The 25,205-nt window shown below is 42.7% G+C and overlaps 1 protein-coding gene across 3 annotated transcripts in view; it reads right to left on the reverse strand.

Moving 5' to 3' along the window:
- cdh24b (cadherin 24, type 2b) overlaps positions 1–25,205 on the reverse strand; it is a 210,312-nt gene that overhangs the window by 93,081 nt on the left and 92,026 nt on the right. For all 3 annotated transcript variants that reach the window (XM_085804927.1, XM_085804926.1, XM_085804928.1), the window contains exon 3: positions 8,420–8,714. In XM_085804927.1, the coding sequence (XP_085661053.1) occupies positions 8,420–8,714 (295 nt within the window). The remainder of the gene's footprint in view (positions 1–8,419; positions 8,715–25,205) is intronic.

Consider the following 25,205-nt stretch of genomic DNA (forward strand, 5'->3'; position numbering starts at 1 on the left):
CAGGCTGCTGGCAGGGTCATTACTCTAATCTGAATTAAACAATTCGGCACAGGAGGAACCTTGATGTGTTAGAAAATGGGGACCTTTACGAGGCAGATGGAGAGAACCTCTGGCAAAATTTGCCCCACATTTCCAAAGGAACGTTTCTAAACTAACCAGTTTAGGGGTGAATTATTTAAAGTAATATCGTCTTTTCTGGCAAATTCTGGCAAATTCAAAAGTTTTCCTGAAAGCAATTCTCCTCGCTTTTAAAAGGCAGGAGTGCTCTTCAAAGTAGAACTCATTTTCCAGGGGCAGACCGGAGTTTAAATGGAGATTAGAGGACTTTTTGTACATACAAACTGTTTCCTAGAGACACTCACTGGCAGCCATGCTCTGAATTACAATCTCAGACAGTAATTGTCACTCCAACATCGCGCTGCAATATGAGTGCAATACCCCCACCCCCCCACCCCCTTATCTCTGCCCTTACATCTTATTTCATTTCTATTCCAAGCACTCCTGTCACACTGAGCATGATCTGTCAGCAGTCACAGGAATATTATCAGGTCACTGTGGCTGTGACATGCACCTCTCTCACCACCTTTCAAGTGAAAATGAATTTATTGAGAATAGCAGATAATTTTGCCATCCACCACCATTCCTTATTAAATTGGGGTAAGAAGAGGTTATTTCTTGTATCCGAAACACAATTTTTTACAGCTTTTCAAGGATGACTCCCTTGGTTCTCATTGTGTTTTCTTAGGAGGTGAAGCGATAAAGACACTGCTATTCATCAGCACCAGCAGGAAAACAGGACAATACTTTAACCAGGGTTACAAAGCTGTATATTTAGACCTTTTCTTTAAAAAAAAAAAAAAAAGAATTGTTTGTGCGAGAAGAGATATTTGTGGTTTGTGGTAAGAACAAAAACCATCTGTGAGTAGTATATTATCTTCTCATTTGAGCTAAAGAAACAACAGGTTGGTGAAAATACTGTATAGTAGATCTCAGGTAAACACTTTAAATAATGCAAGATTGTGGTGGGTCCAGTTGGGCAGAGCTTGTGGAAAAACTGAGGGTGGTGATTGCTTTGGTGTGACATCACAAAGTTACAGAAGTCCTGACAGCCTATGTTAAAGCTTAGTCTGTGAATACAGGCTGTGTATATTTCTCTGTAAACTGAGCATACTCTCATGGTATTAATATACTGTAGAACCTATAGTATTGATATATAGACTCAAAACAGCTACCTTCAAACTATGTATATGGGACCTTTAAGTTCTACAGCTCAAATATTCGGTATCAACTTCAGATGGATTTTGGAGGTGTTTACCTCGGATGTCATGGTGGTTACATTTATTAATATCAAAGAATCCACCATTCCTGCTACAGTGAAAGCATTTCACGGGGTATTGCTTCACAAACTGAGGGACTATTTTCCTGACACTGGGTGCAGGCACAAACATGAGGTGTGGGTGCGGTGCAACTGTGTGTTAGTGTGTGACCGACTTATTTCGGTTTGTGGTGCAATGTGGAAGAAGAGGCTGGAGTGGGATGAATACGATATTAGTGGGCGGAATAGATTATTTGCAGGTAGGAGTCGGGGCGGGTTTCAGTTACGGCCAAGCATGTCGCTCTCCTCATCCTGTCTAAAAGCAGCAGACAGTTTCCTGATGAGCTGAGAGGAAAAGTCCAGTCTGCTGAAAAAGCTGCTGTTCTCTGGGAAGAGAGAGAGCAGCAGCGGCGGCAGCAGCACGGTGTGCTCAACTCAAATGTGAACAGACAGCAGCCCTAATAGGCAGATTATGTCTTCCTTTTTACATAGTACAATATAAGCTGTTTTTTATTTGTACTCTCTTTTGTATGCTAAAGTGATTAAATATGTTGTTTTCAGTTAGTAATATCTGTGTAATATATATTTATATGCACATAATCAAGGCACAACTGCAAATACTGAGATAAAAACAATGGTCTGTTTAAGCAATTTACATGATTACATAACCTGAGAGCACCCCATAATAATAATGACCATATTATAATCATAATAACCCACCATGTTTGACCTGTGTATAATTACAAGCCGTGCATCTCTTCAATTAGAGACTACAGATGGAACATATTGTCTGTTCAACACATTCCTGCTGGAGGATGGCTACAGGTAGAGAAGCTGAGCCTCACACATCCTTCAAGCAGTTTTGGTGACAGTATTCTTAAAAAAATCTCCCATTAATCTATCCATTACTGATTCTACCCGCATTGCTTTCAAATTATATTCCCATTTGCATTTGATTTCTTGGGTTTGGGAGGTGTGAGAGCGTGCACATCCGCCAACCCCAGCCATGAAATCTGCTCTATGTGGTATGAGCAAGCGGAAACAGAGATGCAATTTCATGCTAAAAAGAGTAATAAAATTGAACAGAACTGCCTGACCTGGCTGCTCCCGACAAAAAGTGGAGAGCAAGTGCATTTGAGCACTCATATAAAACTTTCACAAAAACCATATAATGCACTTTTAACATTAATTTTTGTTTTGCATATTCTGCTTCAGAGCTGCGTCTGTATCCAGCCCTTATACACAACAGGTTTTATGATACTGCTGAGGAAAAGCATGTGCCCTACATATAAAGAAGGTATAGCGGTAAAGATGTCCTTTGGTTTGTGCTGCTTTTAGCTGCATTGAAGAAACTATAGGAGTTACAATCTGAAAAGGGCACCCAGGATTCCCCAGGTGCTTGTATTCAGACTCGTGCAACATGAATATAAAGCTCTGCAGGAACAGCACAGGTGAGGATATTTCACTTTCCTGCCTCCTGCTGCTGCCATCCACTTTGCCACATTTCTACTATTAATAAATGTTTGCAGAGTGGCTCTGAAAGAAGCTTCGACTTTTGAAGCCTTGAGAAAACCACAGAAAAGATCAAACTGACCTCTAATTAACGTATCATACTGATACACAACAGTGAAGTGTTTATTCATTGGACCAGGTTATTCAATTTTCATTTAATTACAGTGCAATAAGTGCTAGAATTTGGCTCAAGGCACAGGATGAGGCTCCTCTTAAATGCAATATCAGCTCAGCTCATTAAAAATAAAAACTGCCAGTCTAAAATGGATAGAAGACCAGTCAGGATGTTGGTCTATTCAATGTGAAATGAAAACTCATCTTGTGTGAAACCATGAGTCATAAATGTGTAAATGAAAATTGACTAAAGACTTAACGTGGTGATAATTTCATGTTGTCGTTATATTTAAGGTTATATCATTCTAGTTGTCTGCAGAATTACAACCCCTGAACTTAGCTTTAACTGTATTAGCACTAGTATTATGGGAAACAGTCATTAAGACTAATTAAGCAACAACACAACACCAAAACTGACAAAACATCTTATGATATTAAGTATTATATATTATGATGTATTAGAGTTTAACACTCAGTTAATCTGCTTCATCATGATTGAGTGTGTGTGTGTGTGTGTGTGTGTGTGTGTGTGTGGTTTGATCAGATTAGACTGACAACCTACCAACTGTCACCAGATTCATTGAAATGTCTCTAAATCCTGAGTGGTATACAAAAGTACGACCAGAGTAGATTAGTAGGAGACAGAGTGACAGCATTTGCACCGACTCCATGATGCCGGCGTGTTCTCTCAGCAATGGCAGACAATGGAGATGTCAACTACTATAGTTCCCAACACTAGGGGCCAGGAGCAGCATCAGTGCTGCATAGTTGTGACACTTTACAAGGTAAGAAGTTGACATGAGCCCCTGCTATCACAGGACGTTAACACTATGTTTTACAGTGTGTGAGCTCCTTACCATCCTGCAGATTAACAGATTAACTGACTTTACTAGCTAGCTAACATATGTGAAAACAGACAAGAGCTGAATGTTATTTCACCAACAGGATTAGTGTTGTGAAATGCTTTAGGAAATATTAACAGCAGCCATATTACAGCATATTTCATGGATGTAAATTAGTATTAGAAACGTGCCTGCAGCCGAGGCTTCACTGTGAACCAGGTAAGTAATTACAATTAGACCTTGGTAGAGTTGAAATAGTAATGTTCAGTCATGTGCAACAGAATATGATGTTGAGTGTTGACTGGTGAGGATGATACTTATGTCAACTATTTACAAATTCATCATTATTATTATTATTATAGATAATTTAATATAATAATATAATATTAATAATAGATTGATAAAATAAATGATAAAATTAATTTGACCATTTTTTTAAGTCTTAGTTTGCATCAAGGAACATAACGTGTTATGCCATTAACTTAGAGATGTTTTTCAACAATTACCACTAAATGTTCTACTGTCTGTATAACAGGCTCCTGTAGTGTAACATTTCGTCTGACCCCTTTTCCAACATCATTAATTGATGCTTATTATTCCCACAGAAAAAGAAGAAAAAAGATGTATAATGACTCACATTTATCACAGTACAGTGATTTGTTATAACGGCCGAGACTAGCATCAACAAAGGATGAGAATGAAAGGAGCCTTTTACGTAGGCTATAACTACTTAATTCAATTTTAATGTAAGGATCAATATTAATACTGGCTACCGAAAGTCGGAAAATAATTCAGGTAAATTAATCTAAAGATTTATTTATATTTCAAGCATCAGTCACTGATTGAGTATTCACAGTTAGTTTGTAAGGCACAGTTCATGAAAAGTAGTTGTTTGCCAGTAAATCCTGTCAATCTGGATGGTAAACAAAGAATCTGAATCCCAAGCTCTATTGGAAGCTATGTGGGTCACATAACCCGCTCTGACTTTGACCCTTCGCCATCATAAGTCTCTCATTTAAAGGGCTCTGTAAATGATGTTGTCTTGGTATGACGGAGCCCCGCCCACTAGAAACCAGTGAGAAAGGCGCAGAGAAAAACTGAAACACAGGAATGTGTCATGTGAATAATGAAAACTCCCATAAGGAAGCCATTATTCACAGAGAGAGGCTTTCAGGGCTGTTAATGTTTTGACTTGAAAAGTACTCACGTAAATCTGTCTTTTTACGTACATTTATTTAAAAAATAAAAAAATCAGAGTTTTTATGTTGGACAGGAGAGAAGAGTACGTTTGTTTTGTAAGACATAAAAGGCACTTTGTGATAAAAATTCATGCAAATGTGGAAATAGTGAAATCATGGAGATTGCTGCATTTGCTGTGACCGGCGCAGTAATACGTGGAAAGAATGACAACTGTTCATTTGATGAGTCCATCAAAATTCAGGATTTGAGCTGCAGCTAAGTCTGTAAACTTGTTTTGATATTGGATGCAGGATTCTGACTCCATCCATAGCTGTAAATAAACTGCCTCTCTCCACTCAACTTTGTATTCTGAAAACGATCCACGTATTGAACCCATTGTATTGTATTCAAGCCATTAAACTGCCGCAGGTTTTCCCACTATACAAAGTCCATTTATTTGTGATTCATTTTTGATGAAGGCTAAAAGGATGGTGTACCAAAAGGTAATACACTTTGAATGGAGTCCTGGCAGACACTAATGTTACGGCAATACTGTGTTGTGTAATGGCTATATAGCTGCAGCTGTGACATCTATGACTACATTAACATACCAGTTGTATTTCAAGTATTAGTTTGGGTCCCACTTGATGCTTTTTTGAATAGGTATTTATATTACAGTGAATCTAATGGGTTTCACATGTCGAACACTGGGTCCATTATTGCTTTAATTTAGACTCTTATAACAAAAATATTTTTGCATTTGCTGTTTTCCACATCACTCAGTGTTAGGGAGGTTTGTGTGCAGGCCATGCAGGCTACCATTTCAAAGCTCTTGAATAAAATACATTCAGACACTTAGGCCCTCTGAGATAGAAATAATAAAACACACTGTCTAGCTGTGGTCAAGTGGGACATCCATCATTTTGGAGCCTGACAGCTGTGACTGGCTGGGACTTTTTTCTGATTAAACAACAAACCAATAAAATGCCAGAGCCTCGGTTTGTTTATAGAATGTGACTCCAATAACCTGCTTGTTCAATTTCTGGTCAAGGATGGGATCAAGTTCTAATCCCTGCTACTGAGATTATTCTCAAATTATAGAGATTATTATACTCTCTTTAATGTGCTCTACACATTTAGTCAGAGTATAGACAGGGCGAGAGAGAGGTTTGAAAAATACAAGTGACGTAAGTCCACGTCAAATTAGGATCAGAAACCAAATGAGCCAACAAGAACCAACCCCCAAAGTTGTCAAGATATAATAACAGCACCTCCATGTTGTCTTGCAGTCTAAAGATTAAACATAATCATCTTTGTATCATGAAAAATGTATTTGTCTGGGTGGCAGATGGCACCGCGATAGAGATTTATTCATGTTCTAACTGTGGGGGAGAAGCAACGCACTGGGTTTCCGTGGACAAGTGAGCAAGACAGATCACAGCAGAGAGTTCAGATGATCAGATTATGAGAAAGCTTTGGGCAGATTTCACCGCAGATAAAAACTACTTTATGTATACAAATTCATTTTTGGTGATAACAAGGATATGGGACTTACACATTTAACATAAAATGCTCTTTTAATGTGCATACTGAAATAATATATACATTCCAAAACCACATTATAGAATTTCTAGGTTTGCGAGTGTTTGTTTTTGTTCAACACACCTACTACTATTCCACGATAGCGTTTTTTTCCACTGACACATTATTTTGTAATGTCACTTTTCCTGACAGTGGAGGTGTCGTCAGTATCAATCACATCAGCCCTCAGCCTCCCAATCGGTTAACCAGCTGCCAGAGAGCAAGACATGTGGCAACAAACACCAAAAGAGAGAAACGTTTGCTGTCTGAAAACATTTCACGCTGACTACGCAGCCTACCTTTGCTGTCAAACACTTTATTATTGAGTCTGAATTAAGAGTAAAAAGTGATTTGTTAGTTTTTGGATGTGAAAATTGTAGTCGTGCAACACAACGGTGACGATGAAAAGCAAATATGCAACATGTTTGATAGCATTTCTTACTACTGCTCACTATAAACTATAATTAGGAGTTAATTAATGACCGGGGGACACGTCCTCTGTGTGTTGTGTCTTTCACTGAACATCTTTATAATCGCAGAACTGCAGAGCACTGACACACTGCAACCATCTAGCAGATGCTCACACACTTTATTGCTAAGTAATATCTCCAAGCTAAGATAAGTAGCTGATTCAGAGTGTGTTTGTGCTTTATTAGGATAAATAAAAGAAGAGTTTAGTTACGGTGCTATAACTGTAGCTGTGTTATTTACCAGCTGATTGAAGACTGTAGATTAGCCTGCTGCAGGGCTGACAGTGTGATTGGCTGAAAGCCGAGGTTTGCGGGCACTGGTGATATCACTGTCATGATAACTAGTATCATGTAATAAAGATTAATAACTTTAAAGGGATACGCCAACATTTTTTTTCATGTCTTGCCTCACTCCCGAGTCCATGACCAGCAGATAGACACCATCCTTTGGACTGTGCGTGCAGTAACAAGGGAGATACAGGCAGAGCTGGCACACCACTAATTACAGCTTAGCTCAAATGCAGGAAGTGCATAGGTAGTGTTAGCCTGCCTCCACCTAAAGTCATCAGAGAAACTCTTCAGCAACTCTAAACGGAAACCGGTGGGCCGATCTTCATCTCAGAACTGACAAAACTCTCCGGTAAGGCATCTTGAGCGGTCAAATGCCGGTAACGGAAAAAGATCGGTCAAAACGGAGGGTTCAAGCAAAGACGGTTTATTTTGGTTCAAGCTAGCTACATCGAGGGTAGGTTAGCTTCCTATTTCAAAGTAAAAGCACAAATTCTATCGTCATGGTTTTCTGTATGTAAAGGGCAACAGGTGTTTTATTTTGTGAAAGTAACCGGAAGTGCGTTGGTCACAACGGCTAGCTTGAGTAGCGCCGAATTCAGCTGGTATTTAGACAAATTAACGACACACTAAAAACCTAAAAATGTATGAAATGTTGGTAAAGTGATATATTTACAGAGTTTAGAGCTAAAATGAAATCAGCTTCTGACTGCTGATTTCAGCTTGGGTAGGAGGCAGGCTAACACTACCTATGCACTTCCAGTGTTTGAGCTAAGCTAATTAGCGGTGCGCCAGCTCTGCCCGTATCTCCCTTGTTACTGCACGCACAGTCGAAAGGATGGTGTCTATCTGCTGGTCATGGACTCGGGAGTGAGGCAAGACATAAAACATTTTTTTTGGCGTATCCCTTTAAATAATTCTCAGTAATAAAAAAATAATTCAATACATTTTTAATCAACTATTAAATTATTCAATGATTATGTCATTTGTATGTTTTTAATCAGTGTATTTGTTTGATTACTTATTTTATAATTTATTTATTAATAAGACATGATCCACTCCATGGCTCTAAATTCATCCTAAACCCATCCTCCCACGGTCCACCCCGGGTCTCATACCTATGTTTGCCATCTCAGGCACGGTGGCGCTGTAGGGGCCTTCATCAAAGATAGGCGGGTTGTCATTGATGTCCTGCACACGGATTATAAATTGTGACGAGGGCTCCAGGGCACGGTCGGTCTGCCTGTCGGTGGCCGTGGCGATGAGACGATACTCGTCCTTCTCCTCACGGTCCAGCGGCTTGGTGACGTGGATGTTACCCGTCTTCTCGTCTATCACAAAGACCGAGCCGGCCCCCTCGCCTCGCAGGACATACTTTGTGCGTCCATCATTCCTGTCCATGTCTGTGTGGAGCTGGATGAGAGAGGACAGGAAGAGGAGTGAAGAAAGGAAGGAAGGCAGACAAAATGGAGGCGAGACGGGGTAAATGGGTGGAAACAGAGAAGTAAGAGTGTTGTGAAAGGTACGAAGAGACGGGAACAGAGAGGGTGGGGAGGAAAGACAAGGGTAAACACCAGTTAAAAATTGAGTTTGCTTTTCTTTTTTTTCTTTTTTTGAGACAGGCAGTGAAGACAAAACAAGCAGATTATCCTCTGCATGCCTCCAGGATATAATGAATTTAAACAGAGACAGACAAAAGAAACGCACACAATACCTCCCTCTCTCACACACACTCTCATCCCATTGTACTGTCTCTTCTTGCTATTCCTGCAGTACCAGTAGTTATGAACCAGGATCTACTTAATCTCAATGATATCCACAACACATGCGCCGTTCACTTCTCCAGCAGCTGTGGATGGTGCGAGCTCGCTGGTTTGTGCGTATACGGTGGCCTGGCTTTTTAATGAAAGCACCAAATCAAAGGAATAATGAACAGTAGGGCAATCAATTATTCCCCAACTAATAGGTGTGTATGAGGGCAGAGCTGGAGGTGTGTATGGCGGTGGGACATGGTGTATCGATCACAGGCCTGTGTTCAGCTTTATTGGATCAGGGCCTGGCGGGATGGTAGAGCAGCAGAGCGACCAGCGTGCTCTCATGCAGGGAGAGGTAATATCAGGGAAGGCTCCTCACTGTCCTCCATCCCCAACCAGAGAGACACGCCAGCGGGACGCACCCAGCACATCAAGATTCAATCTCATTACCCCGCACCTACGTGGATCGAATAGCAAACCATGACAAAAAAAAGAGTGTTAAATTAGCCCCCACTTGCACAAAAGTGTGACATTGTGACTTTAGACGCAGAGAAAAGAGGAGAGAACCAGCTGGGGAGGGGATGGGGGGTTTAGCTAAGGAAAGCATTGTTGCGTGGCAACAGCTAAGCACATTTGCTAAATGAAAAGAGAATGGATACTGTGAGTCAAAATGTTCATTTACTTTAAGGATCGCCATTTTTCAAGAGGGGAAATAGCATGGATACGCCAGCTTCCCGGGGGGTAAACGATAAGTGCAGATGTTGACAAGGTTGTTTATGGCAAAGAGAGCAATCATAAGTTCAGAGCCTCAGTAAAGTTGAAAGCTATAAGTGTGTGAACAATTTGGCACAAAGTCAAAAGTTAAACAACGTTTCTCCTTGAAAAGTTGACTTTATTTAAATGACAATGCAAACTGGAAAATCTAAAAGCAATCTCTAAGCACAACGTAAAATATAAGAGCATCATGCAGGCAACTGGTATACCAGACCTACTGCTCTGTGGGCTACTGACACTGGTCTGTGGGCTACTGACTCACTGCAGCCTGTAATGTATCTGCAGCATGTCACAGGGAGCAGCGGCACATTTGTGCTAAACTCAAAGTGATCTTTTGTGGTAGTGATACTCTACCCAAAATCTTTTACATAAAAGTCACACAATTGTTGCTTTAAAGGGACAGTTCAACATTTTGGCAAATTCACCTATTGTCATTCATTACCTTTATCGTGCATGTTGTTACACAATCCAACAACTCCAAAAGGCTCTCATGGACAAGTTGTGACCTGCACATTCAACATGCTATGAAATAATCATGTATAATTATGTAACATTACCACACATGATGCAAATACTTGAAACTACTTGCGCTTTTGAAATCTATCCGCCCAGCAGGCATGTCTGGAATGTAGTTCTGGCTACGTATTTGCCTCAAAAACAACTCTGTCTCGTTATGTTACATGATTATTTCATAGCGAGGTGAAATGTTCAGGTCACAACTTCTCCACAAGAGCGTTTTGGAGTTGTTGGATTGTGTATTTGATGAGTTTGATGAGGGACAGGGGACCTGTACCATTCACCTCCATTGTGTTCGCACCGATAATTAAAGGTAATGAACCTACTGCTATGACTATAGGGGTTATGGCAATAGGCCAATTTGCCAAAATGTTGAACTATCCCTTTAAAGGTAGATATACTAGGTGACCCCCCTTGCTGTGGTTAGTGCACAAACTACATGGGTCCTGAGCAGTTGGTCCCTCTGTCTTCACTTTGCATGAAAATGTCCCCAACAATTATCTCAACAGTAGCTGCAGCAAGAAAAAAGGAGGCTATGTTTATCTTTGACTCTTGGCTACTCGCTCTACTGCCCTTTGTGCGTCGTCCTTAAGCACAGCAGACATTTGGATTTATCACAGAAAAGCACAGGTGTTAATAACACAAACAACGGCTCCATCCTGTCCAAGTGTCCCAGTCGGCCACGGCGATGTGAGAGTGAGGCTGCGTGTTTAATATTAAGACCCTGACACTGAAGCAGCCAGATTCATCCATCGTTTATACATGCAGTACACTTTCCTAATGTGACATGCCACATAATCTATGAAAAAAAAGTTCATCCAGAGCTCAATTCACATAGGTACAGTACAACACTGGGCCTTCAATCAGCCATTCTCTATATTTATCTGCCCACAACCATCAGCACCACCGGATACATAATGCAGCTCCTGCCTGTGCTCTCCAGACCTTTGTTCCCGTCTGATTGGACCTGTCTGCCTCCCTCTCTTTAGGACGTGGTTGCCCTTGCTGACTCACTCCTCATCCCCTCAACAACACATTTCATCTTCAATTTTGTGTTTTCTTCTTTTTTTTGTACTTTTGTGTCCAGACAACACACTGCATGGATACTTGGAATCCACATGGATTTCCGGTCAATCGGTCTCCAGTGACAACTTGGATCAAAGGTCACTGCCCGGCACAAACACTGTATGAGTACGTGGACCAGATACAGTCGTAGTAAAGTAGACAAATGACCTCCCCGCGCACAACTCAAAAGCACACCGCTGGCAGGAGGAGGGTCAACATCCAGATAGATATTCTGCTGTATGCCTCAATAACACTTCATGACAGGATGATACAAGAAAAAACTAACTGCACAATCAGATAGAAGGTCAAAGATCTCCTCAATCACCTAAAGGAGGATGGGAGACAAACACACCTTTCACCCCGCTAACCATTGAAAAACCCAGATTCACACAGCGGACAATGGGCCAATAACCACATTACCATGGCAACCTGAAGCTAAATTTTCTCTCCTATTACAGGATGTTATGCAACCATAATTAAGGCTGGCCTTCAACATCTGAATGTCACTCCTCTTAAAAAAAAAAAGTAGAAAATGTTTTTTCTGTGTTCCGACCTTTGCTTCAGTCCAACACCTGTGTAGCTTCAACCGCTTTTCTTGCCAAGCATTTTGTGTATACTTGTTGCGCCCGGGGTTCGCACAAGTTCACTGAGGATTGTTTACATTTTGACCTACACTGGGTTTAGGTTTCCTCTCATCCGCAGTGGAGGCCAACTGGGGCCAATTGGCCAAAACACCCGGCTGGTCAGGACCACCATGGGAGCTCGGTTCTCCTTAACGAAGAGCCATTAACAGTCAAAGTCTTAACGGCCCTGCAGCTTAATGAGGGGACTTAACGAGCTTCTTAATGAAGCCCCGGCCATCATTACCACAGTGAGTGGTGGCAGCTCTGATTGAAAGCATTGCTCAGAGTCGTTGTGGAGAAGGAGAGCCCAGCCTAAGGAAACCAAATCCATTTAAGACTAACCTCTCACCCTTATCTGTCCCTCCCAAGATTAATAGGGAAGTATAATAATGAAAACGCACTTAACCAGATATAATGGTTAGTGATATTTTGCGGCTACAGAGGTGGCACTGGCTTTGAATACGTTTCATCCACCTGTGGGAGTCCCAAAATATCCAGACAATATCACAACACGCCAGGCCATCACCATATTTCACATCCGCTTAACGTGAATAATATGACATCTCATAACTCCTACGTTTCATATCCCCCAAGATATACTATCAAATATATTAGGAGCCAAACAATATGAAGCCACTGGCCACAAAAGCCAAATTTACTGATGTGTCACCTCTGCTTGGAGAGTGATTTCAGCCTGATAAGATGCCATTTCCATTTTCCCCAGCGCCTCTTGTGTATGCAACATCCAGCCTCCCCAGACTCCTAAATCTCTTCAATTACTTATATTATCATAAGGTAATATGCTTATACTCATATACTCAATTTCACATTTTTGCAATAACCATAAATCATCAAGCGAGGAGGAAAAATACTCTCTGCCAACCTCTAAATCACTTAAATAACTAATACCCCATATACACAATTTCACATTTCTGCCACACAATAAATCATGAAAACGCCAGGAAAATGTGTTTTTTTCCCACAGCTGTGCATTAGCTTAATGAATGTGGATGTTTTCCTCACAAATTCAGATGTGCGTGCGACTGCGTGTGTGGTCGCTGTGAACGTGTGAGGCGGCAAGGGAGGGGAGTTATATAGCAGGAGAAATGATAAAAATGTGGAAAATCAGCTGGCAGCTCAGATGAAACGCCAAGAGGCGTACGGCGATGGCGGCGGCACAGGAGGACCGCTGAGCCCTGCGATTGGCAGCGAGGTTCAATTCCCCAAACGTATCCCGTTTTGCGAGGGCCATGCAGGCAAGGTGTGTGAGAGTAGAGAGTATATCCACCAATCTCCTCCAGAAGCGCCCAAGCAGGAGAAGAAGCTATTCATCTTCAGTGTGGCAACTTGAAAAGAAGCCCAGGCCTGTAGACAACAGCAGGCCCCACCGGCCACGAGGCGGGGCGGAGGTGTCGATGGGGGCTGGGGCCGAGCCAGCTCTTTCATATCAGCCTGCCAGTGTGGAGCAGGGCAGAGGGGACAGGGTCTGGCAATCCATTTGGAGCAGACCCACCAACTCAGAAAGACCTCTGACGAAACAAACCGATCGGGGAAACGGGAAGCTAAATTAATTTGGGACAGGGCCCATAAGAGTTTAGAGAGTCCATTTGAAAGGAAAGAGTTACTTGTAGCCAATGAGGTACTGTGGAGTGTACATATGGTACGTTTATGGAATAGGATACTAGGACTAAACCGTAACAGGATTGCAAGAAAAATATTTGAGTGGGACACTCTGACTAATGGGGCATGGGATAGGGACATATGTGACCCGTTCCATCAAAATGAGTCGGAAGTCGCAACGTTCTATTTTTAGATAATCAGCTGATAACATGGAAAACCCATAGAAAATCAAAAAAAATTTTTTACCCTAATTTCAAAGCAATGACATTCAAAAACAATCTCCCAAAGTTTCACAGTCCAGATAATTGAGAAAAGGCACGTAAATGATGATTAAAGTTGACCTGCAACTTAAACCCTCTGAAAATGAGTGTTGCTTCGGTGCAAAACATGAAATATCTTCTGAACCGTTCATGATAGAGACCAGCTGTAAACTGCATCTGAATCGCGGGATTCTCTGCTTTCCGACGGTCATTGAATATTGCATCTATGGCGAGCAGGGACGGGTACAGACAGAGCCGGCCCTCCCTATAAGCGAACTAAGCAGCTGCTTAGGGCCCCGCAGCCACTAGGGGGCCCCCAAACTTTGCTCAATCATTTGTCTAACCGTCTCTGACAAAGTGTAACCCTTGACCCAACTGGCAACAATGACCGTGACACGCATACGTAAACGTAACGCAGACTGTGGCCGTTGTCCGGTAACGAGCGCGCACCACCCCTTCCGCTTCTCTCCCCCCTGGCCCCCTCCCTCCCTCACTCACTGAGATCGCGATTTGCGAGGAGGTGATTGGCTTTTGGACAGCGACGATGTCCTAAAGGATATATCCGTCAGGTGCGGAAAATAGGAAAAAGAAGAAGGCCGAGGATGAAAAAAAAACAAGGACAAGGTAAGGCTAATTAATGTTATGTTTACCAGATGAACGTTTAGCCGAAAAACATGTCGGTGCTTGTGTTAGCTCACTTAGCTGGCTAGCTGCTACATACCAGCCTGCTGCAGTTAACATGTCCTGGCTGATTTTAAGGTCTGCTTACAGTGAAAAGATAACAGCTGTTTTCCTGTGAGGGGATAAAGGATCAATCACCCATTTATTAATGGCTGATTAGACATGTCATGTTGCCACAATATGTTTATCTCTGTTGGAAAATTAAATTGTGTGTACACAAGTGGCTAAAAAAATCTACTAATCTTCTCCACAGCTCCAATGGTTACTGCTGATGATGCTGCTGACCAACCAACATCCTCTATCTTCTTCTCAACTGAAGTTTTGTTTTAAGGGTTCTAGAATTTAGCTGTACAGATAATTTAAAGAAAATAAATCTGTTCAAACTGTAATCTTTTGTAGAATCTTTTATCTTTCTGCTACATCAAAAGTACTGCCGGTTTGGAGCCACCTATTGCCATTCACAATATTAACATTAACATTCAGACAAAAACAAAGTAGAAGAAAAAATGACAAGTGCAATTAGACAGCTTGAAGTGTTTCAGTGACTCTAATTAGTAATAAAATATCTGCTCGCCATCATGTTGATAGAGGTACAATAAAATATGCAAGGGTTGCATACGGTAGCTGGTTTTATGAATATTTGATCGTACATATATACACTGTGAGGCAGGGCCCCCAATTTTATCCTGCTTAGGGCCCCCAGATGTACAGGGCCGGCCCTGGGTACAGAAACAGATGCTAAACCGAGTAGCATCGACGCTAACAGAGCGTAGCATCAACGCTAACAGACAGTGTGCGAAATACCCATCAATATTCGGGGGGGTCCCTAACTCGCGATTGTTGCGCAATACCGTTATTTTTTTTCCTTTTTATAAAGTAGGACTATAACATTACAATAAGCCAAGAAAATTAGCCTATAGCCTAAAAGGAGAGGCAAAGTTGTGCATTACAATGCAGAAAGTAATTGACGATAAATAGACGATAATTCAAATAAATAAAAGACAATAATTGGCACCACACTGGCGCACTTGAACAATGAATAAATGCCAGGTATAGGAGACTGGCGCGCGATCAGGGCAATGCAGAAACGAATAGACAATAAATAAAATACAACAATTAAAATGAATGAAAGACACCAAACTCGTGCACTCAAATAACAACCAACTGTATAAATCTGGAGATCGGAGACTGGCGTGCAATTATGTGCACGAGATCCTCAGCCTGCACTATGACCGATCATGTAGCCTTATCTAACCATCCATCTAGCAAATACGTTTAAACACAGCATTGAACACATCCACAAATCACATTCGTATAACGGGCCATCATAAAAATTGAAAAAGCACAGACAAATAGCTCACAACAGGTGCCTGGCCAAACAACACCACTGGGGGTTCAGGCCATAGTATGCTGAAGCAGGCTAGCCTCTTACCTCAAGTTATTTTCCTGCCTTAATGTCAAGCCAAGGGTTGCGGTATTTCCATTACCCCACCTGCTTAGGTGTAAAAAAAAAAAAAAGAAAGAAAAAGAAAAGCGGCCAATCACCAGTGCTAGCAGCAGGGGCTGCGGCTACGTCTTCAGAGCACTCGGCCTCAACTTCACTTTCTTCGGCAGCGGGTGGGAGAGGAACGGGATCCTCTGTTCTGATAGCGGTGGGCTCGACTCTTGCGCTGGGCTGGCGCACATGGCTAATTTGCATAATGCTCAGGTGCCATGGTTCAGCTTAATGTTAAACGAATAAATGTTTTGAATTATGAATACTGGACATGGTGATCTTAAACACATTTAATTGACCACAATAAAATTATTGTATTATATTATATTATTTATTTTTTTGACAAGATTGAGACCCCCCTCAGATTATGCTTTTGAGTCTTTCAGGGGGTCTCAAGGGGTTAATCGGGGGGTCCGACCCCCCCAAACCCCCCCGTATTTCGCACTATGCTAACAGAGCGTAGCATCGATGCTAAACCGAACGTAGCATCGATGCTAACCCGAACGTACACGCTTGCACATGTTTTACAAAATGTCAACAAAACATGACAACTTCTGAACCGTTTATGATAGAGACGAGCTGTAAAAAGCATCTGAATTGTGAGATTCTCTGCTTTCCGAGGGTCATTGAATGCTGCCTCTATGACAACAAGGGGCCGTATAGGGAGCGTGTAATCACGTGGTACAGGAACAGATGCCAGAGTCACTGGCAAAAACTTTAACTGCTATTTTCTCAGGTTTTAGAACGGAATAAGAGAGTAGGAGATCGTAATTCAAATGGCCACATCTCGAAAACCATCAAATGTATGACTCTGACTAGGGTATCATTTTAAAGCTTATTTTCTAATCTTTCCATTGATACCAAAATCTCAACTTTGAAATTTGGGTCACTGTGACTCATTTTGATGGATCGGGTCACATATATGACATCCTGCTGAGAGCTGGATGTGAAGACTAATGTATTAAAAGAAATTAAACAACAAAGTAAAGATAGATGGGCATTAGATATTTGGGGTAAACCAAAGCTGCGTACTTACTGTGAAATTGTATAATTTGTATATTTTGTATAATTTATCTAAAAAGAAAAGATCCCTGTGTGCTCAATTGAGAGTTGGTATTCTTGGTCTTCATATTGAGACAGGCAGATATGTTGACACAGCAGAAGACGATAGAATTTGTCATTTATGTGACATCCAAGAGGTGGAGAATGAAATTCATTTTGTGTTCTACTGTCCTTTCTATGACTCTATAAGACAAAAACTGTTTAGTAAGGTAGATCCAAATAACGAATTTGTGTGGTTAGACGATGCTGAGAAGCTAAAACATCTTTTTCAGTTGAATATATTTGCATTTTCTTTATTTCTTGAAAAGGCTTGGGCAATGAGACGAAGAGCGATATATAAGCCGTGTTTCCACTGCAGGAGTTCCTGGTAAAGGGAGGGGGTAGGAACTTCTACAGGAACCGTCCTCTCACTCGGCCCTCTCAGTGGCCGTGTCTGGCCGACAGTTTCGACCGTGACGTCACCCAGGCAGGTCACAAGCACAAAAATCATAACAACAACGAAGAAGGATGGAAGGAGCTGAGGCGGTAGCCGTGTTTCTGGTTTGTGTGTTTGTGCACATGGCGGTTGATTGTAATCCTGCTTGAGTTTTTTTTTTTTTTTTTTTACTTTTCACGGCATTGTTTTGCGGCGTGATGGATCCCCAGTGTGTTGAGGTGCGCTGATATTTTCATTTCGCCGCAGTGACTCAAACCCTCTGAATCTCCTCGGTGCCGTAGACTGCAATCAATGTCTGCACCTCATCGTCGGTCCATTTGTCGTACATCTTCTTGCTGTTTTCTCGTTGTTTACAGCGGTGTCTGCTAGGCTAATGCTCCCCTTCTGCTCCCCCTTTTAAAAATGCCGGTTGTTTTGGTGCTTTCTGGTAGCGTCAGAGCCTGCTCTAGCTTTAGCCAATCAGTGCCGGGTTAACTTCGAGCCCCACCCAGGAGCTTTTCAGGGCCGAACGGAGTACCTACCCTGGAGTAGGTACTCCGTTGGCCCTGTGGGGGAGGTTCCTGCAGTGGAGACACGCACCAACGGGGCTGGCCCCGTAAAGTTACCCCGAAGTTCCTGCAGTGAAACGCGCCTATAGTTGAGTACTGAAAGTAATCTGTAATTGTTTATTTATGTGTCACACCTGTGTGGCAGCTAACACCAACAGGAAGGACTGTCTAGTCTTTGTTTTCTTGTATTTGTCATTAAATGTGTCTTGTAATCCCATATGGGATGGGCCACAGTGGTGGCATGACAATGACATTCATTGTAGCCAGCTTACCATCCACTGAGATAGCATTAGGTTTGCTATGTGTATATGTGTGTGTTTGCAACAAAATATACGACCATTTCAACAACAGTCCTTTCAGGTGTGTGTGTGTGTGTGTGTGTGTGTGTGTGTGTGTGTTCTGGCTCCAGTACCCTTACAGTATAGAAAGACGTGTAGCGACTCTGGGTGTCCCTCTGCCCCGGCTCAACCTCTGCTTGGCACAGTCATTTTCACAGAATGTACAAGGAGCCAAAGCGTGACTAAGAATGTGTGTGTCTATGTGTGTGTGTCTGTGTACTTTGAGTGCCAGTGGCGCTTGACCTGCAGAGAAAAGAAACAGTTGAGAGCTGGCCAGGAAGTGCGGGGTGGTTAATAGAGCAAAGCACAGAGCTGAGGCCAACATCTACACGGAGCCTAATAATTAAAGTCAACAGCTCTCTGGGCCGGTTGTCATCAGCTCTGCCGTCCTCAGATGTCTCCACTCTGTCTCCCATCTGGACAGAGATGGATCCCCATCTGGACCTCGGGAGCCCGAAATATAACACACACGTATAGAAACACGTACAAGTGTGTGTGGACACAAGTGTAGTCGGCCTGAATGATGCCTCTCAGGTTTTATGGAGGGATAACAGCCTCAGTGTAGTTTGTATTTAACAAGTGAGGGGCAAAGTGAAAATGTTTTTCCACTTTGCTTTTACCAGAGTGCACGCAGCATTATTATTTTCTTTTCCTTCACAAAAACTTCAATTTAACCTTCATTTTTAACAAAAACAATTTTCACATACCAGACATATTGAACATTGGAAGCGGAATAGGAGACACTTTATTTTCAGGACCACATTTGTGAATAGATTTCGAAAAGAATTCCTGGAAAGGACTGTGTATTATTTGGTAATACTTTGAGGATAATAAGATTATCCTTGAAACAAAAGCTTAGTTTAATCCAAAGTAAAGATGCATTACTGATTATTATTGGGAACTTCATCTTCCATACATGTTGTGTTGAATGCCTCTGTAGACAAAAACTTCAGCAGTTCTTTGTATGATCACTTACACCTACTGTGCACTGACTAAATTGTCCTTGTGATTACAATAGCAATTGATGATTTTATTTTTTTTTAACAATGCAACACTCAATCACTGTCACTGGTACACAGCTTGGTTGTTATCAAATCACACTTCTTTCTGGGAAAAATCAAACTTCAAACTTATCAAAAAAAAATGGCAATAGTAATAATGGCTACATTACAGTACATTTTGTCACTCTCCTCCAACTTAAAACAGTATTCTGTGAACTTTATACATTGCTGTTCTTGTCTCTTTCCCCTTCTCCTCTCCGAGTGGTCATCTGTGTCTTTGTTTTGGTGGCTCCCTCTTCTCTCTAGTCTCCTTGCCTTATTCCTTCCGGAGCCCAAATATCATATGCTATATTTTATGTTTTAGATATAAATGATGCTGCAACTACACAGCGGTTCAACGTTGTCACATGCTTAGGTATAATACTCTGTTTGCCCTGGCTTGACAGTTGTACTGTCAGATATTGTCCCCCCTCTATTAAATATGAAAGGAGGCTGAAAATCACTAGTGTGTGTGTGTGTGTTTTATAACATAACATAACATAACTAACTTTATTCAGTAGGTAAACTATATAAAGACGTGTGTGTGTCATTAAGTCAGACCATCTGACGCAGCGCTCCTGTAGTGTGTACCAACTTTGGCTGGTTTGAAATATGTGTGGGAATTTCCCGCATTATGGGCCTGGGGCCGTATTCACAAAGAATCTTAAAGCAGATATCAGTGGAATGTTTTTGTTAATATAAGTCCTAAATAGTCCTATTTTCCGTCAGCAATCACTTACATGAAGTATTTCAGCCTAAACACGAGTCTCTCCGTCACTCTGCTCTGCTGTAACCCGAGGAGAAAATTTTCCTTGTGGGATACAAGTGTTATCCAATGAGGGGAGAGAACGGCATGAAGGGCTGTGTGTGCAGCCAAGGGATGCGCGTGAATGTGGTGACGTAGCACGAGGACCAATTGATGCCTGACAAGGGCGGGGGCTGCTAACTCATGGTGCGTTCAAGGAAACGCGTACTTTGTGTTTTTCCTTCCTGTGAAGTCATACCAGTTCGATCTGGTACGAGTTCACGGGTCGGAAGTTACGAGTGGCCGTTATAGGGAACTTTCACAGACAACAGGACGGTAAAAACACGAGCTACGGGTTACCTGGAACGCTACCAAGTCGTAGTTGTGACTTGAAGCTGTAACTTACGGTTTCAAAAGCCTGCCTTGAACACAGCATTAGCCGAAACGGCCGTGCCGATGATATCTGCTTTAAGGTTAAAAGTAGCTCCTAAGGGCCAAATTTAGGAAAAACTCCTAAAAAAAGTGGGCGTGTCAGTCTTAAATTTAGGACTCCTAGTTTTTTAAAATAAGAGTAATTCACTAAGTATTTTAGGCCTAAAAGTAGCTCCTAAGTCTGGGAGAGCATAAAAGTCCTCGTGAGGACTCCTAACTCAGTAAGACCTATTCACAAAGAATCGGAAATGGCTGCAGCCAGGCAAATGTATGGAGGACTGCGAATTGCTGCAGAGGGGGGGAGGGGGGGGGGGGGGGGGGGGGGGGGGGGAGGGGGGGGGGGGGGGTGGGAGGGGGGGGGGGGGGGGTGGGGGGGGGGGGTGGGGGGGGGGGGGGGGGGGGGGGGGGGGGGGGGGGCTGGAGCACCTGCCCCTTTGCCCATTGATGCCCAAAGTGCCTTTTTGTCGGTGTTTTTTTTGTTGTTATCTACAACATTTTCGCTATAAAACGGGAGGAGTGACGGTGACGAACTGTCCAATATAGGCGTCACAACGGTCGAACCGAGGTAACTGCGACTGCTGCGATGCAGTCATGCTGATGTGAGGCAAAAATATTTTTAAAAAGTTGGTGGGTGCGCTAGACACATACATGTATTAGTAGTAATAGCTCACGTGATAGGGCAGCTCCTCCAGTAAACTAAACTTGTTTTCAGCCTGGGTTCGAATCCTGCTATAGGCCACAAATGTGAGTAATGCATTTTCTTTTCTCATCATTATTATGATCACCATATAATATTAGGGTTGTCAACGAATGTGAAAATTAATATTCAAATGTGGGAAGAAAAAAAAACCAGCGGCTGCTTTGCGAGTGGGCGCACTGACCCTCATAGGAGTTGCAGTTGCACAGCGTCACTCACTGCTGAAAGTGAAAGTGAGACGCGACAAAAACTGTAGCAGAAAGATGCAGATGGCAGAGAGAAAGACAGAAAGTTCAGAGGCCAACTTGGCAGCAGAGAGAGTAGTTTGGACTTGAAGCAATCTAAAAAGCCCCGTCGGACCTGACAGCAAAAAAAAAAAAAGTTGAGCTGAGCGGGCGGCGGCGAGGAGTGGGGGGGGGGGGGGGCGCCGCCGGCACTCAACAACCAATCACCGTGTTGAGCGCCTCGAATTCGTGCACGAGAATTGACGTAATCCATAGCAACGGGGCGTCACCAGGGCGTCACTCTTAGTTTGCTCTTAGTGACTTTTAGCGCGAGTTAGGAGCACTCCTAGCGGTAAGATAAAATGCTTTGTGAATACGGCCCCAGATCTACTAAAGGTTTGCTTGTATAAAAACTAGGGATGTCCCGATCCGATCACGTGATCGGAAATCGGGGTCGATCACGTGATTTCAGACTCGATCGGAATCGGACGTTACACCCCGATCCGGGATCGGATATATGCATATTTATTCTCGTGATTTAAAAAAAATCAGATCTATAATATTTCAAAACAAATGGGAAAAATTACAGCTTGGTATTTGGTTACGTGGTGGTGCAGAGTCAGACCGTCTGCGGCATGACGTCACTTTGCGGAAGCAGACGACGACAGCAGCAGCTTGAAGCTGGGAGCGCGAGCATGTCTGCGGTGTGGAACTATTTTAATATCGACGACAGAAACGTTGCTCTCGCAAACTGTAACATATGCAAACTTGGGATTTCAAGAGGTGGCAAGGACAAGGCTACATTCAACACCACAAACCTAATCCGACACCTTAAAAATAAACACCCGGCACAACACAAGGAATTTACGCAGGCAACCCAGGTGAAAACGAGTCAGCCCACGCTGCAAGAGACTCTGAAGAGAAGAGAAAAAATGCCCGGCGACTGCGAGAAGGCACGGGGGATTACAGGTAAAATAGCGCAAATGATTGCCATGAGTGACCAACCATTCGCGCTTGTGGAAGACCCGGGTTTTCGTATGCTAATGGAATATTTGGAGCCCCGTTTTGACATGCCCTCACGGCACTATTTCACCGAGAAAGCTCTGCCGGCGCTTCAGAAAAAGGTGTGTGACAAACTCCGTATCATGTTATCAGCCGTGCCCCATGTGTCATTAACCACAGACATCTGGAGTTCGTCTGTGGCTCCGATGTCACTACTGAGTCTCACTATACAATGGATCGACTCCAGTTTTGTTTTACGTCACGCGACCCTGCATGCCCAGGAATTCCGTGGATCCCACACAGCAGAGCGCATCCGACAGGCGATGGAGGAGATGCTAAACAACTGGGGAATCGACAAGCAACGGGTCCACGTAATTTTGCGCGACAACGCTGCAAATATGAAGAAAGGCATGGGAGATATGGGAGTGCGGAGTTTGGGCTGTGTCGCGCATTCTTGCCAACTCTGCGTGCATGAGGGCCTGCTTTCCCAGCGCAGTGTGACAGACACCCTGGCCACCGCGAGGAAGATTGTAGGTCATTTCAAGCACTCCACACTGGCCTACTCTCGCCTTGAAGATATCCAGATGGACCTGAATATGGATATCAAGCGCCTACAACAAGATGTGCAGGTCAGAGTCCTCTCATAACTTTATTTGATTTAATCCCATTAACTTTTTTAATTAATTTAATAGACCACTAATAATTTACTTGCACTGCACCTGGCTATTCCAATTTGCACAAAAATAAAGTGATTTTTGTTCTTCTGTCTCATGTGCAGACAAGGTGGAACAGCAGCCTCTACATGCTGCAGAGCCTACTAGAACAAAAACGAGCTCTCAGTGTCTATGCAGCTGAGCGCACTCTACCAGCAACACTGACAGCCAGCCAGTGGGAGCTGATGAAGAAGACAGCTGATGTGCTAGCCCCCTTTGAAGAGCTGACCAGGGACGTGAGCAGGGAGACTGCAACTGCAGCTGACGTGATCCCTGCCATAACAGGTAATTTGTATTTTTATTTATTATTTTATATTGTAACATTTATTGATATTGTTTGAAAGAAATCATCATTGCATGCATTCATTCATTCATTCACTAGCCATCAAACGTATTCTGTCTCGGGAGGAGATTGATGACCAGGGAATCAAGACCATGAGGAGGACGCTCCTGGAGGCTGTGGAGAAGCGCTTTGCTGATATTGAAACTGAGCCACTCTTCTACATTGCCACTCTACTAGATCCCAGATACAAAGATGGGCAAGTATAATGCACCTTTAGTACATCATGTTCATATAAAGTCAAGTCATCATCATCAGACACCAGTATTAGGCCAATTTATTTTTGATTTCCCTTTTAATTTAGATTTGGTTCTGTGTTTAGATTTTTAATTGTTTATTAATTGAGTACATGTGTAAGGCAGTTGCCTAACTGAAGAACTGTGCTATGTGTTGTCTTTTATCTTTTGTTGTTTTAAATTGTGTGTTACATTTATCTATTTCTAGCTTCTTCACAAAGTCTGCCAACCTGACGCTGGCAAAGGAACACCTCATCCAGGAGGTGGCAAAGATAGAGGGGACGAGGGTCGCCAGTGCAGTCCCAGAAGAAGCAGGGACTTCAGCAGACCCAGTGAGCAAGGCACCACGGCGTGAATCATGCAGCAGCCTGGACAGCGCCTTTGAAGAAATCCTACAAGAGAGGCAGTTACAGGCCCGGTCCGTGAGTAGCACATCGGCAGAAGTGCAGGTGCAGACCTACCTGTCAGAGAAAACAACCCCTAAGAAAAGTGATCCACTTCAGTACTGGAAAGAACATGCTAATCAGTTCCCCTCCATGGCAGCTGTTGCAGCCCAGTATCTCTGTGCCCCCTGCAGCTCTGTGGACAGTGAGAGACTTTTTAGTGCTGTCGCTAACATCCTTGATGAGAACAGGAACAGGCTCAAACCTGAAAAGGTAGAGATGTTGGTTTTCATCAAGAAAAACATACATTTCCTTCTGTGAAGCCAGAGGAGGAGGGTTTTCAGTGCAGTTCCAAAAAGCACTTCTGGCCTTACTTTATAACACTGTGGCACTTTTATTTGCTTATTTGTTTACATGCCTGCCAGGTATTTCAAGTTGAGCTGCTGTTATTTTTATATTAGACATTGTTGCACTAAACTCTAATGTGAAGAATTCTTTTATTACTTGATTGTTCAAGCTACCTCACAGAAGTGCTCTGTTTATAAGTTTTAAATGATAAAATAAGTGAATAAAATAAAAAATCAGGGACATCCTGGATCTGTTACTTCGCTGTCTTCATTTTTTAAATTGCAATTTAGAAGTATCGGATCGGGACTCGGAATCGGCAGATACTCAAAATCAAATGACTCGGACTCGGACTCGGGGGCAAAAAAACCTGATCGGGACATCCCTAATAAAAACGTGTGCAAACTTGATGTCACCCGCAAAAAAATGTACAAGCTGATCTGCTAACTGGGTGCACTGAGGATTGCGTCTCTCAAATGGGCAAAAAAGCATATGTGATGCATATGCGATGCATTTAGCGCGTTTGCCTCGATGAATATGCAAATATGGGCATTTCGGCCAAAACGTGCAAAATA

Source organism: Trachurus japonicus, chromosome 17 (genome assembly GCF_045865225.1).
Source record: "Trachurus japonicus isolate A0001 chromosome 17, Traja_1.0".
Lineage (NCBI taxonomy): Eukaryota > Metazoa > Chordata > Actinopteri > Carangiformes > Carangidae > Trachurus > Trachurus japonicus.